This window comes from Ixodes scapularis, unplaced genomic scaffold (assembly GCF_016920785.2).
Source record: "Ixodes scapularis isolate PalLabHiFi unplaced genomic scaffold, ASM1692078v2 PGA_scaffold3__209_contigs__length_174095766, whole genome shotgun sequence".
NCBI lineage: Eukaryota > Metazoa > Arthropoda > Arachnida > Ixodida > Ixodidae > Ixodes > Ixodes scapularis.
The window spans coordinates 74,967,820-74,987,861 of NW_024609868.1; the positions used below are offsets into that span (position 1 = coordinate 74,967,820).

Sequence of the window (20,042 nt, forward strand, 5' to 3'; positions counted from 1 at the left end):
GACATTATCCTCAAAATTTGAAATTTGGGAGTTCAGTATTTGTGAAGTAAAAAAACAATTTCCAAATGCCGAATTCGAAGTTCCCGCGCGATCGGCGCCGGTGCCTTGACGTCAAAAATCGCGGAGACCTGAGAGTCGACTTTCTTTCACCACTCCCTGCTGTTGCCATGGCGACCCAAAGCGAGGAGGAAAGGAGTGAGCGGCGGCGTTACGGCGGACCGGTTTTGAGCGGTGTCGCCTGTTTTCCGTTGGAGGATACAAATCCAGGAGACGGCACCACAACGAACTCCCGATTTTTGGTATTTCAAAAAGAAGGGCCGTAGTGCGTTCGCAATTGCGTTAAAAAACATTTTTTACGATTGCCGTAATTAAATGTTATAGAGATGTCGCCTACAAAGCTTCTAAATTTCCTGATTTTTGACGTCACCGATCAAAAGAAGCGAGGAGGCGAGAGGCGGGAAAATCAAACGCCAAAAATAAAAAGGCGCGCGCGCGCGCGGGAAAATTATTTTTCGCGATGCGTTTTTTTTTGCGTGTCTATGACTGCAACTTGCATCGTTTTAGACAATAAAAATAAATACGACCTTTGGGGTGTCAGTGCCCCTTTAAGCTGAGACTGCATGCAGCCAATACCATAGTCACGAGAGCTCGAGGCTGCTGCTTTGAAGCGTTCTTCCGCAGAACGACCGCTCACGCTAGAAATGCATGTCTCAAAGCCAGGAGCGCCAGTTAGCTCGCACTTGTAGCTTTGACTGCAGTCTCAGTTTAAGGATGAAGGGAATGTAGTTACCAACACGACGGTACTTTAGAAATGGCGTCCGTTGTTGCTGGCTTCAAGCTCTTCGTTCGCGTGTGCGTGTTTTCAGGTGAGGCTTCGTTGCCATGGTTAACGTTGCCAACAGCATTTAAGGACCTATACTGTGCCGAATGAGACGGCTGTGTGTGGAGTTGAGGTGGATGCTTCAGTTTTTGGGGGCGAAGCTCCTTAGGGGCTAGCCATGTCCGTATGTCCGTCCGATGTCCGGCGTCGGGGGCTCGTGCTCCTGCTCGTGAGCTCATGCGCTCACGTGCTCACGAGCACGTGACCACGTGCTCCCGTGCTCATGTAGGGCAAAAGAAACATAAACAACCGCATATCCATGTGGTGAATTATTTTTAGTGGGGCGAAGCTCTGGTGGTGCTTGTCTGCGTAGACGGTGAGCCGCAGCATGCCGAGCCTTTCGTTCGTTTTAATCCATGTCAGAAAGAGAATGTGTGGTATTGAATGTGGTTATATACGCATTTGAGCATTTGATCGCAGTGTGATATGGATGAAAACGAACGAAAGACTCGGCATGCTGCGGCTCAGCGTCTACGCAGGCAAACACCACCAGAGCTTCGCCCCAATCAACATCACTCAACACGTGGAGATGCGTTTTTTTTTGCCGTGCTTTTTAATCGGTGGAAAGTGAACAATAGGGAATATTCACTGGACGCCATATTTGTGGGTGCTGTTTAGGGCGTATGCTCAGAACGAACTCACATCAATAGGCTGCTAAGCCCGGCACTTTTCATGGTACGGAATGCACGTTGCAAAAGAACTGTGGAAGCTCGCAGTCAGCACTCGCTCAACATTCGCGCACACAGCTATGGCCGACATTGAATACTCCCTATAGTTCTTAGAAAAGAGGACTTCACGCAGATGGCCTTAGTTTCTCCAGCGCCTAAACTCCTACCAGCTTTACACGAAAGACATGTTTTTAGTTCAGGAACCCGACCTTTCTCTTTGCATACCACATAGAGATAAATCGCCGATGTACTACCGCCCCTTTAACTTTAGCACTTCGTTAAGCGCTGTTTTCGTGATACTATTTTCTTAAAAATGACTATGTGTCTACTTTCCTACAAAACACTCGAAGAGCCAATCTTTCTAATCTATGAAGTCAGCTCAGCAAATGATGAGGCGGATTATTTGTTTGGACCTCAAAATTAAGTCTGCGCTTTTGCATTGCGCTTTGCATTGCGTAATGCAACAACGCAGACTTCATTTTTGGATCTAAACGGATGTTCCCCATCATCATTCGCTGAGCTGATTTTGTACATCGCAGAGATTGGCTCATTGAGTGTTTAGCGGATAAGTAGACGCGTAGTCATTTTTTAGAGTGTTTTGGGACACTTCTTGTAACACTGATTCAAAACAAAATGAAATGCAGCATTTGAAGGTCAGTTTTTATTCATCTTTTGAATAAGAGTTAGTTATGTTAATGGGTAATTTTTCGACTTGATCACAAATTGGCTTGTCGTAGAGAAATATTTTGGTTTCACCGCAAAACTGTTTGTAGTATTTGGTGCAGTTCTCGCTTAGAGAAGTTTCGTTTAGAGTTTCATGCCTGACCCACATTTCGCAGGCTGTTTCGCAGGGTCCTTGTTTACCTGAAAAATCATTGAGAAAGAGTATATTTGTAATAAATACTAAAATATAGCCAAGGGTTAAAAAAATAAGAGACCTTCCTAATCATTTCTTACCCATGTCTATTATGAATGAGACCTAACACACGCATGAATTCCCGTCATTTCTGGACGGTTATTTTATATCCTGTGGAATGCACATACAAATAAAACACTAACCAATCAATTTTGAAGTGTTCAGGATTGTTTGCAGTTAACTTTCTTCGCTAATGGCACACTCACATTACAGATTTTGTTTCAAAGCCATCGAAATAAAATTATGTTAAATTACCCTGTTATCAAATTTTAGTGTTTTCTAACAATAATGAGCGAGAGACAAACAAAAGAGAAGAGGCTATTGTATTAGATTATAAATAAATTGATTAGCATTTTAAGACTCAGAATGGTGGCATCCTTTGATGGAAACTACAAGAAAATGTAGACAGAGCGATAAAACAGCCGGGATTACCTGAGGTACGCAACATAGTGTCAAGGATATTGGCTTTGTTTTAAGCATTTGCAACTGAAAGGAGGCACGAGGAACGACTTCGATTTTCTCATATTCTAAGTTTACTACAATTTTCTTAGTTCTATCATGCAATGCATGGCTGTGTATGGGCGACATCTACGGCCGCTGCAGTCTGTTTTCAAGGAACCATGCCAAGAGTCTAAACCGCTGTCTACTATCGTTATGTATACACTCACGCCTTCCTTCTTGATAAGTCCAGTGGTTTAATGTTTGCAAGGTGCGTACATTTTTATAGCATTCCAAATAGTTTATTTTAAATGTATCTTTTTTAAACAAGTTATTTCACACTAGTTAATTTGTATTTTCTTGTAGCTGAGTTTCTGTGAGCCTTCTTCGAAGTGAACGACGTATTTTGACAAAATGCGCCGCGAAGCAAGGACAGAGTAAGTAAGACAACACGAAGCGCTACTTTCAACTGAATGTTTGTTGAAACAACACACTATTTATACACCCAATCGAACTTCTGAAGCAAGAATTCAGATTCCTTGTCTGTGCATCTCATCCCCCTGCAGTATAATGTTAAATGACTCGAACATCTCTCTCGAGATTTCACTTCTGAGCTTTCCCAAACATTTTCTTTTTTCCATATCCGGGGCGCAGGGGTATCTATCGCAATGAATAGTTAAATTGCCCGAGGAGGAATTTCTTGCTGATAGTGCGTGCTCTCTTCCGCTTCCATTAACGCATCTGCCCGTTTGGCCCACGAACCCTTTCCCGCACGTCATTGGAATTTCGTACACGACCGAAGATGCGGATTCCACGAATTTTCTAGAGTGTTTCTGCAAACGCAACCTCCGTCTTGTTTGTGTTTAATTTTATGGCACTGGCTGGACAGCTTTTTCGGGGAAGAAAACACAACCGGAAAATCAAAGTGTGCCGCCACTTTTTTTAGGTTGTGTGAGACCTTGTGGATATAGGCTATAACAGCAGGTCTCAGCCTCCTCCTGGGATCCTGTGCTTCCTATTCTTTCTTTTTAATCTTGGAAACAAGTGTTTCAGCTACCTCTTGAAGAAAACGATCAGGGTGACCCGACGACTTTAGGCGTTCTACCTGGTTGATAAAACTACATTTCATGGCGTGCTGGCACGACTTGTCAATAACCAGCTTAGAGTTTGCTGAATTAAAGGGCAAGACAGTTTTCTTTGAGTGTTGTCTGTACTCCCAGCACATGTGCTCTTCTTGAAAATCTAAACTTAAATCTAGGAACTGAAGCTTTCCTGAAGCCATTGTTTCACGAGTAAATGTTAGTCCACGCGAATTCAAACTGAAACTCCCCAGCACTCTTTAAATGAGGTTGTCATCCAACACAGTGGGCTGCGGTACCAGCACCAGGAAGTCATCCACGTATCTTAGTATCTTAACATCCCCCTTTTCTTTTAGACTGGTGAACACTTCCTGGCCAAATCGCGCCAAAAAAATGTCGCACAGTGCGGGGGCGACTCGTGACCTAATACAGATCCGATGCTTTTGAACATACAAGTCAATTTCAAAAGACACAATGGTAGAATCCAGGTAACTTGTGAGCAGTTCTATAAATGAGTCCACACTAAGCCCGCTGGAGTTCCTAAACGCGATCTCGTCGTTACGCTCTATGCACTGCCTTGAACACAGGGAACAATTCGTCGTGCCCTATGCAATAGAACAAGTCCTCTGCAGCGATGGAGAACCCGCCCGAATCGAAAACATCTGCAGACAAGCACTGGATGGCCGCCTCTTAATTACGAATCAAAAACGGATCGTTTTGACTGTCCCTGTCTTGCGGCGCATTTTGTCAAAAGAAGTCATGTACGAACTGGCCCATCTGTCACCATTGCTGAACGACGTGTTTGTAGGTCATTTTCTGTATCTACTGCTTCGTGACGCTTCATATAAGTTTGTGATTTTCAAATGATATTAATATTTCAAGGAACGCATAAACGAATGTATTTTAATTCAAACCCTTTAAAAGAAAGCGACGTGTGCGTGGGTTACCGTCTTTGTTATTGGCATGTAAACCAGCACACACACGAAAAAAATACATTGCCTTGTGAATTGTTGTACAATTCAAGGCAGACGAATTACAAGAACAAATGTGTTTCTCTTGGCATCGGTTTCATGAGTACAACGGATAGATCTATGTTTGCGTCAATTGACTGTGTTAAAACTGGGCATGCATTTCATTCGTTCATGACAAGCTTCCATGGTGGCCAAATTTAACAAACCAGTAGGAAATTTCATTTCAAATCATGCAAATAAAAGAACCCATGTGTAAACATTTTCAAAAAGATTAAAAATGTTTATATATATAGATATATATATAAACATTTTTAATTTTTATACATATATATATATATATATATATATATATATACTGGACAAATTTTTCACTAGCACAAAATTGAAAACTATTTTGTCTTATATTCTGAGTTCCAGTGTTTTTTACATCCGAAGGACCGATGGCGGATTTTTGTTTTTGGGTCAGTGTCACAGGTCACATACTTAGGAGCTTCACAAGGGTCGGATACCCTCTGCACAACACAAAAACTTTTTTGCTTAAACTGCCTTCAATTCACATGTTCTCTCATAGCGTTTTTGTATTGCACAGTGACGTTGAAGGCAAGTTCCATGAATAGATAAATAAGATATCCCCACTTTACCAGTAGTGGCCGTTATTTTCTCAGTTCCATCCTCCTGATTTGGGGTCTCCTCTTTGCACTGGTTTTTGGCAGCTTAAATAAAAAAGTAGAGCAATTTAGTAAAAAAACATTATACTAGAATTTACAAAATCGCTCGCTTCAAAAACAAAAATAAAATATTTTAGCTTGAATGCTCCGCGTTTCCTTCAGATAAGCAATAAAAATCAACATTTTTCCTAAGAAAATAGGTTCAAAGCAAATTTAATGTAACGCAAAGAGGAAATCGAAACACCCTTGTTTAAAGGAGGGACAGAGCTTTCGTTTACTTCGTGTCTGCTTTTTGTCCTAGATTGTTTTTTTTTTAATTTACGTTTAAATACGCTCTTTAGATGGTTAATATCACGAAACAGTCTGTTGTACGGTCTTAGTAAACCAACGCCGGAAATTTTGTATGTTCAACAATAAAAGTATTTTCTCTCTGTCTTTCTCGCTCTCTTTCTTTTTTTTTCGTTCTAATGACTCGGAATTAACTGAGAGGACAGATTTTCGCTTTTTATAGTGTTAGAGGCAAAAATAAAATTAGTTAGATGTTTAGGCAGCGTTCTGTAGATGATAAACTTTACCAGCGCTGTACGCCTGGGGTCTTAAACGTGCATCACACAGACGTGATGCACGACCGCACGCCCGTGCAATGAGCAATCTTGGTCGATGAGCCCAAGATTGGTCGAGAGATGGCGTCACCTACCCACTAAGAAAATATTTACTGACTCACTGAAGGGTAGGCATATAAAAGTGTGACCGGTGACGACGGCGAGGTAGCTGTGCTCCTGTTTTCGAACAAGCTGCTATAATGTGGGAGTGTTTCTTAATTTTACAACAACAACAAACAGAAAGATGTAATGAATTAAGTAGACTAGATTGAATGATCATTAATTCTTACGAAATATATGCTCGGTTCGGATATCGAGTGCTTACCATGGTTCCAATGATTCATCAACACAACGGCACACTTTGCATTAGTGTATGCAAAAGGATAGCAAGTTGTATTCGTAAAGATCCCACCTGAAAGGATACAAGGCGGCAGTTCGAAATCAGGGTGGAATCTGTTTACCTGTTTGAGAGGTGAACCAGGCTGAGAGCATTCGATAATAAACGCCAAGCTGCAATATGTTAAGAAGTTGAACTACACTCTCAGAAGTTCCTACACGCATACTAAACTGCGATGCATGTAAAACACTAATCAATAGCTTTGTCTTTTATTCACTGTCAGTGAGGATCCTGAGTAGGACCACAACCCAATAGCATGCACTCATGTCTTTGTCTCGCACCTGAGTATCCCGTCAAACATTTTGCACTTAGATGGGCCTCGGAAATGTAATTTCGAAAGCAATGAGTAATGCTGTTAAGATGATTGCCTTGAAAGAATTCATTACATTTCTAAATTGCCAGTCAATAAAAGTAATTAATTATATTACTAATTACACAAAAAAGCACTTTCGATTCAAGTAATTTCATTTACAGTAAGGCCATTACCCCCCTCTCTGGATCCGTTTATTTTCTTCAGACGTCGATCTAGCTCACTGCTTTCGGCGTGCCTCAAAGCGGCGTCATTTTCGCGCCAAGTCCTTGCCAATTCTTCCTAAATTGAATTGGTGTATCATGCAGCAGTTCTTCCCTAAATTTAGCGGTTTTTGCACTAAATTTAGACAAAAACTGCCCCTACTAATTTCAGCAGGGCAGTGAGTTAGTGTACAGCTATATACAACAGTTCAGGTTTACTTCCTGAATTTAGCGGGGAAATTAAATTGGAGCATGACCCAACAGAAATGAAAGGTTCCCGTTATATTTAGCAGGCGTGAAACGCTTTCGTCAAATTTAGAAGCTGAGCCGTGACAGACGGGCGCGCAGGGCATCACGCTTTGGTTGTCGTAGGTATACAAGTGAAAGAAAAAAGTGAAAGCCGTTTACAACTCCCTGCAACGCCGAATTAGAGCGCAGCTCTTGAGGAGGAGGAGGAGGAGGGAAGGGTACTGGGGGGGTCAAGTGACCTTGGGTGGGGGTCACGTGACCTAGGGGGGTCACGTGACCCCCACCCATGTCTAGGGGCGCTCTAAAAATAGTACGATCTTTTAGAGCGCAGCTCTTAGGGGCCCGTTTCCGGCTTGAGCAGCGTCGGCGTCGCCGTGGGCGTCGGCGTAACCGCGCGGTGCATCATGAGAAATGTCCCATAATGCACCGCGCGAGCCCCCCACCGCGGTCACGTGACCTCGTGGGGGGCACGTGACCCCCGAGGTCACGTGACCCCGGTGCATCATGGGAAATGTCCCATAATGCACTGCGCGAGCCCCCCACTGGGGTCACGTGACCTCGTGGGGGGCACGTGACCCCCCTCGAGGTCACGTGACCCTCGAAGTCACGTGACTCCCCTGAGGTCACGTGACCCCCGCCGATGTCGCGCGACCCCCCAATGACGTCATCGTCACTGATGACGTCACCGGCATCCACATCGTCATCGTCATCATCACTGATGACGTCACCGGCATCCACATCGTCACGTGACCTAGGGGGGTCACGTGACGATGCCGATGCCGATGACGTCATCAGTAACGATGACGATGCGGTTACCGATGACGTCATCAGTGACGTCACTGATGACGTCATCAGTGATGATGACAATGATGATGCGGTGCCGGTGACGTCATCAATGATGATGACGATGACGATGCGGATGCCGGTGACGTCATCAGTGACGTCACTGATGACGTCATCAGCGATGATGACGATGACGATGCGGATGCCTGTGACATCATCAGTGACGATGACGATGACGATGCGGATGCCGGTGACGTCATCAGTGACGTCACTGATGACGTCATCAATGATGATGACAATGACGATGCGGATGCCGGTGACGTCATCAGTGATGATGACGACTACGATGCGGATGCCGGTGACGCCATCAGTGACGTCACTGATGACGTCATCAGTGATGATGACGCTGACGATGCGGATGCCGGTGACGTCATCAGTGACGTCACTGATGACGTCATCGGGGGTCACGTGACCGCGGGGGTCACGTGACTTGGGGAGCCACGTGACTTTGGGTGTCACGTGACCTTGGGGGACCTTGGGGGTCACGTGACCCTTGGGGAGGGGTCACGTGACCTTGGGGTGACCTTGGGCTCACGTGACCTTGGGATGACCTTGGGGGTCAAGGGACCTTGGGATGACCTTGGTTACGCCGACAGCGACGGCGACGCCGCTCAAGCCGGGAACGGGCCCCTAAGAGCTGCGCTCTAAAAATAGTACGATCTTTTAGAGCGCAGCTCTTAGGGGCCCGTTTCCGGCTTGAGCAGCGTCGGCGTCGCCGTCGGCGTCGGCGTAACCGCGCGGTGCATCATGAGAAATGTCCCATAATGCACCGCGCGAGCCCCCCACCGGGGTCACGTGACCTCGTGGGGGGCACGTGACCCCCGAGGTCACGTGACCCCGGTGCATCATGGGAAATGACCCATAATGCACTGCGCGAGCCCCCCACTGGGGTCACGTGACCTCGTGGGGGGCACGTGACCCCCCTCGAGGTCACGTGACCCTCGAAGTCACGTGACTCCCCTGAGGTCACGTGACCCCCGCCGATGTCGCGCGACCCCCAATGACGTCATCGTCACTGATGACGTCACCGGCATCCACATCGTCATCGTCATCATCACTGATGACGTCACCGGCATCCACATCGTCATCGTCATCATCACTGATGACGTCACCGGCATCCACATCGTCATCGTCATCATCACTGATGACGTCACCGGCATCCGCATCGTCATCGTCATCATCACTGATGACGTTACCGACATCCGCGTCGTCATCGTCATCATCACTGATGACGTCATCAGTGACGTCACTGATGTCGTCACCGGCATCCACATCGTCATCGTCACTGATGACGTCACCGGCATCCGCATCGTCATCGTCATCATCACTGATGACGTCACCGGCATCCGCATCGTCATCGTCATCATCACTGATGACGTTACCGACATCCGCATCGTCATCGTAATCATCACTGATGACGTCATCAGCGACGTCACTGATGACGCCACCGACATTCGCATCGTCATCGTCATCATCACTGGTGAAGTCATCAGTGACGTCACTAATGACGTCGTCGGTACCCGCATCGTCATCGTCACTGATGACGTCATCAGTGACGTCAGTGATGACATCATCGGCATTGGGGGTCACGTGACCCCCCCTGGTTAGTTTAACCCCCCCCCGTGCCCTTCCCTCCTCCTCCTCAAGAGCTGCGCTCTAATTCGGCGTTACAGGGAGTTGTAAGCAGCTTTCACTTTTTTGGATACCTCATTACCATAATTTGTTTCTCAATGAACTTTCAAAACTCCAGTTACTTAGCGCTTTTAGAAAAAAATTCTTGATCGTGGTGTATGAACTGTGATTTCTGAAATTGATTTACGGGCTGTTTAATGTATGATGTGTTGCTTTCTCTCTGAGTTCCACTGTTTCCTTTGTGTGTGTGTGTGTGTGTGTGTGTGTATGCATGCACATGTGAGTACATTTTTTTCAAATGTATAGCTACATAGTATTTCCGGTGGTTGTCAGGAACTGCACAAGGATCTCCATGTTCTTTTTCCGGGCTGCACGTTACTTTGCCTTTCTTTCTTTCTGTGCAATAAAAATTTGATATTATAAAAGTTACAGTTATATTGAATTTGTCAAGGGGCAGGATAGTAGCGGCTGCTTCTCGGATCATGCAATCCCACGTTTGTATTTTGAGCCTGATGGCTGTATTTTTACTTATAAACGGTCCCCTCTGGCAAGCGTTTCGAAAACAGCCATGGGAGAGCACGTGACATTCGGCGCAATCGTGACGTAGATTGTCTCGGGATAAGTGAATGTGCGGTGGCACTGACGTCAACAGGATGTCCTACCAGTTCCAGCCAGCCACCGGAGTGGCCGAAGCACGGCAGCGATAGCGCCACCGCAACTGATCTCAAAGCCTCTTTTGTACGAATTTTGACTGACTGGTTAATCCTCTATAACAGAGGTGGCCAAGCTGCGTTTTGCGAGGCGCATGCCGCTCTTCGAGTGTTTAAGTGCGGCTCGCTGCTCCCCCCCCCCCCCCCACACACACACACACGCTCACCCGCCTACCCACCGGTCACACGATCACTTCCCCAAGAAGAGAAATGGAACGCGTTTTAAATTGAGAGACAGGTTGCAGCCTGGTAGTCTTCTGCTACTGCGACCTTATACGTACAGTTGGACAGCTTCTGACTCGGATAGATTGAAAGTGATTCGGGTTTTGTTTATTACTCTAAGCAAAAGTCAACACCCCCCCCCCCCCCCCCCTTTTTCCGTTGCTCTTGTAACCTTCGTGGTTTTGTTTGTGACTCCTAGGCCGGGTCAGCCTGGCCACTTCAGCTCTATAATCTTGTAGACGGACTATAGGACACACAAGAGAGAGTCCCGGTGAAAAGGGGAGTTCCTCCTTCACCTCTTCTCACATGGTGGCCGTAGGCGAGACAGGCATTGTCACTACTTGTAAAGGTTCCTTGACGGGCATTACAAACGAGACTTTAAAGGCGTCCACTAGGTGCTCATTGCTAATCGTTCATTCCGTTTTAAATCTCCGTTTCGTGACTTTTTTTAAAAAGAGTTTGGTGTACGTGATGTGATACTGCTCCGTTGAACAGGAATAGGCCAAGAAAGAAGCGACGAAATTTCGTTGTGGTATCCAGCTCGTGCCGCAGAAAATTCGGCGCTGTCATATTTGGCGGAAAATTTATCACCCTAAAGTTGGCGGAATAATATTCTACTAAAATTAGCGGAAAATCCTTTCGCCAAATTTAGTGGGTCGATTGGGTGATGACGTCACAGCCACTTTAACGTCCCACGCGGCTGTGGCGTTATGACCCTATCGACCCGCTGAATTAGCGGGAAAATTTTCCGCTAGACTTGGCGCAAGACGTTTCCTCTAAATTTAGTGGAAATTTGTCCCGCCAAATTTAGGGGAAACTATTCCCTTCAAATATAGCGGAAACTTTTTCCCGCCAAGTTTAGCGGAAAATTTTGTGGGAAAATTTAGCCAGTAGATATGGTCATGATGTAGCACCCACGTGTGACGTCATTCGTGTGACGTCAGGCCATGGGACCTTAAGTGGTATTTCTAACCCCCCAACGCTCACGTGTAACGTCACATGACGTCACGGTGGTGTCACGTGTTTGTGTGACGTCACGTGACACGTGATTCTACACAGACAAGTGACGCTACCGACTATGCCACGCACACACGCTTGCAAGGCTTGGGAGCGAGCGTGGGATTATATGAGAAGGCTTTGCGAACGGGGCCCGATAACGCTATCGCGTTCCAGGTTAACTGAAAAGAAAAAAAAAGATGTTTTTTTTCAACGGCCTAATTGGGACAAGCATTTCACAAGACCAATCTTCCGCGAAAGAAAAAAAAAATAATTTAGCAATTATTATGTTACAGGACTAATTTAGGCGGTGCCTATTTAACCTCCGCTCTTTCGCTTTGCGCGCCCGGAGAAGTACGCCCCGTTCCTCGCTCTTGGATTGACTTGACTGCGGAGTCTAAGGGTTGAACGATGCACGCAGCGTATCGATTCCCGGTGCGGCTTGTGTGCGTACTGCAACCTTTCGTAGCTTACAGTGGCTTCCTTTTACATCCCCTACGGTGGGTGTACCCCCCCCCCCCCCCACGCGATTTGTTTTAGATGCGGAGCATCTCTTGCTCGGGCTATGTCCCGCGGCGTCGTAGTCCGCACTCACACTACGCATGCGCAACTCTCCTCGCTGCGCGTGCATTCTCTCTCTCTCCAACAGCTGCGCAAAGTGCACGCAGCTACCAGCTGCGTCCCTCTCTGCAACAGCTGCGCGTGCGTTCTCTCTCTCTTCAACAGCTGCGCGAAGTGCACGCAGCTACCAGCTGCGTGCACTTCGCGTGCGTTCGCTTCTACTCACACCGCGCGCGCAGGCGCAACTCTCCTCCTCTAGTTTCCTCTCCTTCAAGTTTGAATATAAGCAGCGGTAGCGCGCTGCGCGCGTTCAAGGGGAGGAAGTGGCCGAGTGGACTAACGCGTCTCAGCTCGGAGCGTGGAGCTTGGAGCGAAAGCTTAAGCTGGGAACCTCCTGGGTTCGAGTCCCCGCCACCCCCGCCCGTTTCGATGTGGATGAGTTTCGTACCGGCACGCGTTCGTGTGATGACTACTGCGTGATGCACGTTAAAAACCCCAGGTTAGCGGTTGTACTGCACTGGATAAATTTCTCATCTACAGCTAAGAGACCGATTACCCGTTGAGGCGCATCTCCATCAAGGCTGTATAAAACATAAAGAGCAAACCAATTTCTGCGCGCGTTCAGTTCATTGCTGTTGACTCCACTTCACTCCGTTCTTCCGATGAAGTGTAATGGAACGATGCTCCGCATCGCCCCATGGTTCCCCTCGGGAAGATGGTGTAATTTTTTTCTGAAGGCACTCCCTTAATTCGGAGCGACTCCTCTATTCTTAATGCCCCCCTTCCACCCCCCTAAAAATTAGACCCCCCCCTCCTTCTAATTTCAATTCGTGGGGACTCCCCTGGTAGCTTCTGTGTTCTGTGCGAACTGCGCGCAAAATGGACCCTGAATTGAAGCGTCAGCTTCTTGGCCGCTGCGAGCAACTTTGTCTTCGGTCATACGAAGATACGCCGCGGGGGACGGCTGTCATCAATGAAGACGGTGCACCACCTGAGCCTCACGAGCCTCGCACACAACGTCAGTGGTTGGAGGCATTGAAAAATAATTTTAGTGTCTTGAGACACTCAAGAAGAGCAACATAATTGTAAGAGATCGGGGGAAACAAGCATGAGCGATAAGTTCATTGCATGCACAGTGCCAAAGGCGCTCATGTTGGCCGAGGAACGCTTTCACGACGATGGTTCTCCATAACGACCTTGGTGCGACTGGTTGTAACGACCCTTTCGAAGCTTCGAAGCTTTCAAAGTCTCCAAAATGGCGATCACCATGACAAGCGGCGTCGATGAGCCAATCACTTTGTTAGTTTTTGTTGTCTCTCTGCTGGTATTTGTTTGAGTCTGGATAGCAGGTGGGAGGGCAATCGTGCTACTTTCCCAGATCCAGTGACTTTGGGTACACTGGGCCAAGAACGCCATCTTGGCGGATGCTTCCGTTGTGTTTACATCACCCCAGGACGTGTTTCGTGGAGTGGTGAGATGGTCGTGGGTGAAATACACCTGCCTTTCTTCATCACCCAACAAGATATTATATTTTTTATGCTCGCAGTAAGGACGAGAGGAGAGACTGAGGGATATTATTAATTATTATAAGTGAGAGTGGATTATTCCCTTGAAAATTTCTTTGTGTGGGTTTCGGTAATGCGCTTGCAGCCACCGTGTATATGAAAGATAAGTGAGTGTTCGTAACTACGCGAGTTGAAAGGCTTGCGGTTGCATCATCCTGCCATTCTAGATATATTCCCGATCAATTGCGAGTTTATATAGCACGCAGTGCACAGTTGTGGGCGATCCGGTGAGGACGGTCCCACCGATTTGATAGTGCTGCGCTTGCAAGTCCTCTCACTGACAAAGTCGCTATTGTAACTTAGAACTTAAGACGGTAGGGCGAGTGAAAGAAAGACTGGGGAGTAAGAAGCAGACGGAACGCTGGAGAGGAAAGGGGAAACCTGCTTCTCTCTCCAGCGTTCTGTCTGCTTCCTCCTCCCCGGCCTTCCTTTTCGTCGCCCTACCTTCTTTGTAACAGACTATATCCGTTTGCAGACAACACTCGAACCAAGCAGGCTTCATGTCTAGAAGCAGTTTTGGAAAGCACAGTGTTTTTCCGTTCGCTTGAATGGCGCTAGTCTGTCTAGACATCTTATGTAAAAGCAAAATTTGACTATTTTGCAATTCTCCTTGGACTCTTTTACAGTTCTGCCAGAGACTCTAACAGTGGCGCACACATAGATTAAGCACCTACTTTAAAACCTGTTGCACGAAATTAATTTTAGTTTATTGTTTAATTAGTCATATTCATAGCTGAATAATTTTCCGACCCCTTCTGTAACGCAGCTGCTAAAAAACCAATCCTCAGAAACCAATCGTTACACGTATTCATACAAAAATGTAATGATAACGTCTCTTTGAATTGTACTTAGAAGTTTGAGCGCAGTCATTATTCAGCTGTATTAATTTGCCAGACACGCACGCGAGGCCCCAGCTTTACTTATCGCCCGCGTTAACTGGTAAAGCCTTCACACAAATAAAGCTGTGTTAAAAAAAAAAAAAAGTCGCACACTTTTCAAAAATGACAACAGAAACTCTTTTTCCGGCTCACTTGCAAATCACCGCGTTAAACGCGGAGAATGGGGAATCACCACCTCGTGGCTAATTTGTAGTCTGTACATAACGGCAAGAGAAGACAAATGCAGTTTCTTCACTAATTCGGGACACCAGACCACTCTGCATCTGACTTTACACAACAAAACGCGAACGTAAATGTGATTAGTATTGCGACATTGAAACGTGCGCTGACTGGCTTGAGCGACGTAGTATCCTTCAAGATGGCGTCGGGGGCTGGTTGCTCTTCCGTGCGACAGATGGCGCTCTTTTATCTAAAGGGCCCATACTTCGTTTCACCTTTACGTCCAGACAGCTGACGGTACGAGCTGATGGGACCAATCAATAAAGCGTCAAAAGCACATCATGGTGATCGTCGCGTTTTTGCACTTGTCTATCATCGCTGAACCAATCATGAACAGAAAAGGCCTAGTGACTTGCACTTTTGACGCTGATTGATTGGTCCCATTAGCTCGTAGCATCAGCTGCGCCTGGACTTGGGCAGAAAGAAAGTATAAAAACTACCGCTTATGTGGCATTTATGCCACGTCCGAATGTACTACGATATTAAAATTATTACATTTATATCATGTATAGAGGGTATTTATTTTTGGATTCTCTTATCGTTGTTAAAAGTTCGTCAATTCTAAAGTAATGCAATATAATCACGTAAGTTATACTGCCAAGGGGACATTATATATGGGTTAGTGTCTACAATAAGTTGACTATTTAACCAAATTTTGCTAAGTAGGTTTGATTAGCGAAAATAAACATAATGTTTGAATTAGAAACTTGCTGAGCGTCATTCAAAACCACAAAATCAGCAAATAGCAGAAAGAACGCGAATTATAATTTTGTCCTGCGCGTCCATCAAGCCAAATCCTCATAAATCAAAGCATACTGAGTAGCGTTGTCTCAAAGTGGGGTACGTTGAGCCGTTTATACGAATTCGTTATTCTCTTGGAATCTGGGCACGCGCGCCTCACCAGGGAACTTTTTGAGCACACCCTATAGTTCCTAACAAGAGGTAGAGTACAAAATGTAGAGCCCTCGAGCCCATCCTGGCATTATGGTAAATGCTCAAACATTTACTTTTTCAGACAACCTTCTATAAATGGGGATGGTTCGGTTGTTTTTCGTCCATCTTTTGAAATTTGAGCAAACGCGCTTCGCCTGTGAACTTTTTTAGAACAACGCAGTTTCCAGCTAATGCTGGACTATAAAATGTAGAGACCTCGAGCCCATCCTGGTATTATGAAAAATATTAAAAAGAAATATTACTTTCTGAGACAACCGGTCTCAACATGGGGATGGTTCAGCTTTTTTATACGCTTTTGTTCATATTTACAAATTTGGGCGCGCGCGCCTCGCCTTTTTGAGCACAACGCAGTTTCCAGCTAAAACAGAATACAAAACTTACAGTACTCGAGCCCATCCTGATATGATGGAAAATTCTTTAAAATTAGTCCTTTTCGAGAAAACGGGTCTCACAGTGTTGGTGGTTAGGCTGCTTTTGCGCATTGTTAATTTTTTCGAAAATTGGGCAACCGTGCCCCGCCAGGGAATTTTTTGAGCACAAAGCAGTTAAGAACAAAAAGCGGAATATAAAATGTAAAGCCCTCAAGCCCATCCTGATACTATGGGAAATATTTAAAAATGAGTCTTTTATGTGAAATCCGGTCTCAAAGTGGGGATGAATCGGCCGTTTTTACGTATTCGCTCATCTTTTGATATTCTGGCACCCGCGCGTCATCCAGGAACTTTTTAAGCTCCAACGAGATCGAGAGAAAGCTTAACTCGTTACTCAATACAAAAAAAAAAAAAAATTAAGGACTCTCGAGTATATGCTGCTGCTACGGAGAATCTTCCAAAATAAGTCATTTTACAGTAAAGCCGTCTATGGCTAGGGTTCCGTGGATTATTCGTGTGTGTGACCATAAACGTGCGTGCAAAATGCCTTTTGTTTTGGGCTTTTGCTTTAGAACAGTTACTGCTGCAGACGCCGGCACATACGGTGCGTAGAACACCGTTCCCTGCATTCTCTTTGATGCTTGGGTAATTTAGCAATAAGTCTATCCAGTAGGTTATCCTACCGAAAAAAACAATACAGCTTTTCGTTATCGGCAAACTGGAGTTCAGGTTTCCAGCAATAAAACCAGTTACATTTCCTGTTCTATCATCCAGTTAGCGTAAATTTACACTGTTCTTTTTTCGGTAGGGTAGTTATGAATAGGCACCATTTTAATTATCCATAGACTCTCAGGTCGATCATAAAGGCTTCCAAAATATTTGCCACTGTGCAAATAGCGTCGGCCATGTCTACGCTCGCACCGCCCTCTCTTTGTCGTCGTTCCAAGCGCTTGCGTAATAGTTTCATTTCCTTCCGCTCTCCCGGGGTGGCGGTTCCGTCGTGCAAGTTTTGTTTCCTTCGGCTCCTCGAGGACGGTCTGTGTCGTGTACCGAACAACTTCGCTGGTCATAAACCTTCACAAAGTGGAATGGCTCATGATGTTTTGGGCAAACTTGTTTCGAAATGGATATGTAAGACTACCTCCAGGCATTCGTTCATGATTTCACAGTCGGGCACACGAGCCTCATCCAGGAACGTTTTGAGGTCGGCAGAGTTCTACACTGGTGATGAAATACAAACCTTATGGCTCTCGACTACAAGCTACTACCATTGTGAATCCTCGAAAGTGAGCCATTTGTGAAAAATATTGTCTCGAAGTGGACACGGTTAAACTGTTTTCAGTCATTCATTCGTAATTTCAAATTTAGGAACCCTCGCCATGTCCGGGACCGTTCTCAGATCGACCGAGTTCTCAACCGTCGCCGAAATATAAAACTTAATGCCGCCGACTACAAGCTGTACTTCAGAATCTTGGGCTTCTACCCTCTGCGAGAAATGGGATATCAAGTCGAATATTTCAATACGCTGTTCTGCTAAATTTTTCATCCTTTTGCTGCTTGTGTGCAGGAAAATTGGATTAATAAATTTGATGTAAACGTTAAGAACGTGATTCAACATTACTTTTGACCAGTGTTTTAACTGACGCGTTACAAGTAACGACGTTACTGGTAACGCGTTAGTTTTTTACTGACGTACTAAAGTACTTTTTAGAGTCCCAAGTAATTAACGAGCAAAGTAATGCCTTTGTTATTTTACAGTATCTCCTATCAAATTACGTCACCCGTTTCTCGTTAGTTCTGATTAAAAATGACCGCATGATTGTTTGAAAGCAATATATTTTTATTCTGTACATCAAGATGCAAAGAAACCCCAATAGAGCTATGTATAGAGGGCGTCATTTTAAACTCCTTCGGAATACACTTTTAGCGTTTCCACGACCGGGTTTAAAAAGCGCGAGATTATCGCTGCGCGGAACCCCTAAGCGTCCTTAGTGCAGTTTTTGTGGAGAAGCTGCTAAAATCACCATCGCCGTACCCTGAATGAGCAGCAGTCTCGCTGGAATGAGACATCCGTTCAAAAGACAACAGCCTGGCGCCGCTCGAAGGATTTGGCCTCAGCGTCCCTATAGGCCTTTTCATTTTAGTAGTTGCCTCACTGGCGGATAGAGAGCGCTGACGCGCTCGGCGCCATTAGGTTGCTTCAATTTGGTTGGTTCCGGTTTCAACGTGAACGCGCCTATGTTGCTGTTTTACGTTGTTTTTGCTCAATTTTGTAATTAGGTTATTTTCCTTGTATCACACAACGAATGAAACAGTTGTTTTGAGCCACTTTGAGGACTGCGAGGTGTTTTTGAGACTAAATTGCGGGCTTTTTTTACCAACTTTTTAGATGTATCTGACTATGGTTGGTTACGAAACGCCTGACTCATGTACAGGGAAGATTACTATCGTCTACGGCCGTACCCGATGACACCAGTTTCCAGAAAAACAAACTAATGAAAAGACTAGCACGCGAATGGTAAGAAGCACATCGACAGCTTGATTAGCAATGCGCTGGATCGGCCAGAACAGATAAGCTCGCGAGTTTACTACTCACTGTTTGGTTTTCGTGGGCACCCAACCTTTAGTGAAATTCGCAGACTAATGACGCAGATAATTGATATTAATAAGTAATATTGTCTCAGACTCTTTTTCTTTTTTTTTTCCAGGAACTACTTGAGAATGTTTTGACAGGCTGAGTAGGACATTTCTGAAATTAGCAACCCTACTAAAGTAAGTACTGATATGCAGCATTTCGCGATATTGGACCTAGGAAACAAATTATTTTTATATCAACATTTTCTTTTTCAAGATGTGATATTGTCACGGGTGGTGACCAATAAACAATAAATGAAGAGGAAGAAATAAACGTTTAATGTGGCGAACTTGTGCCAAAATAAAAGGGTACAAAAGATAATAACAGAGCGTCGCGGGCGTCGAAGTCGGCGTAGCAGCAGAGTCGAACGCTGGGGCGAAACTGACTCCGGCTTGTCACGCGGAGCCGCTTTTGTACACGCGTTGGCTTCTGGAGCATTCGGCGTAGAAGGTTCGACGCGTAGAACCTCCTAAACTCGAATCAGCTAGATGGTTCTCGAATTCACCAAAACATCACATTACAGTGTCAACAAAATGCGTAGCCGCGGCCAGGAATCAAACCCTGGCCCTTTGCGTGGGTGGCAAGTGCGATAACCGTTAGGCTGCGGCCGCGCTGCCTACTTGGCGCGCGGCAATATAAGTGACATGCCCGCTGAATTATATTTGGCATTTGTCTTTCGTAAAATTGGCCAAATAAAATTAAAGGGCACACGAGGAGAAATACCTCGGAAAGTCTGGCTGAATTCTAGCGCTAGGCACCACTTCACGTATCTATATGAACACATATTTATTTGTTTGAACATATTTGCTTTGTAAATTTTGGCGTCGCCAACCACCAAAAGTAGGCTTCTATTCCCCATCGACAACCCTGGACTCAAATGATTGTTATGCAGACGACTCTTCTTTTTTTCGGCGTCAAATATTGTGGAAACCGGATACTAACAAAAATTAAAACAACGTACGCAGAAAACGAAAAGAATACCGTTACTATTACGCATGCGTCGAATTTAAGCTGCGTTTTGGATGTGCAAATAGAAAGGTCGTTATTTCTTTGT

General features: G+C 45.4%; 1 protein-coding gene across 1 annotated transcript in view; it reads right to left on the reverse strand.

Moving 5' to 3' along the window:
• Window positions 1-2,209: 2,209 nt before the first annotated feature.
• Window positions 2,210-20,042, reverse strand: part of LOC115317330 — a 32,342-nt gene continuing 14,509 nt past the window's right edge. Inside the window, exons 4-6 of the mRNA XM_042293021.1 lie at window positions 6,548-6,634; window positions 5,594-5,665; window positions 2,210-2,412 (exon numbers count right to left, since the gene is read on the reverse strand). Coding sequence (XP_042148955.1) covers window positions 2,210-2,412; window positions 5,594-5,665; window positions 6,548-6,634 — 362 coding nt within the window. The remainder of the gene's footprint in view (window positions 2,413-5,593; window positions 5,666-6,547; window positions 6,635-20,042) is intronic.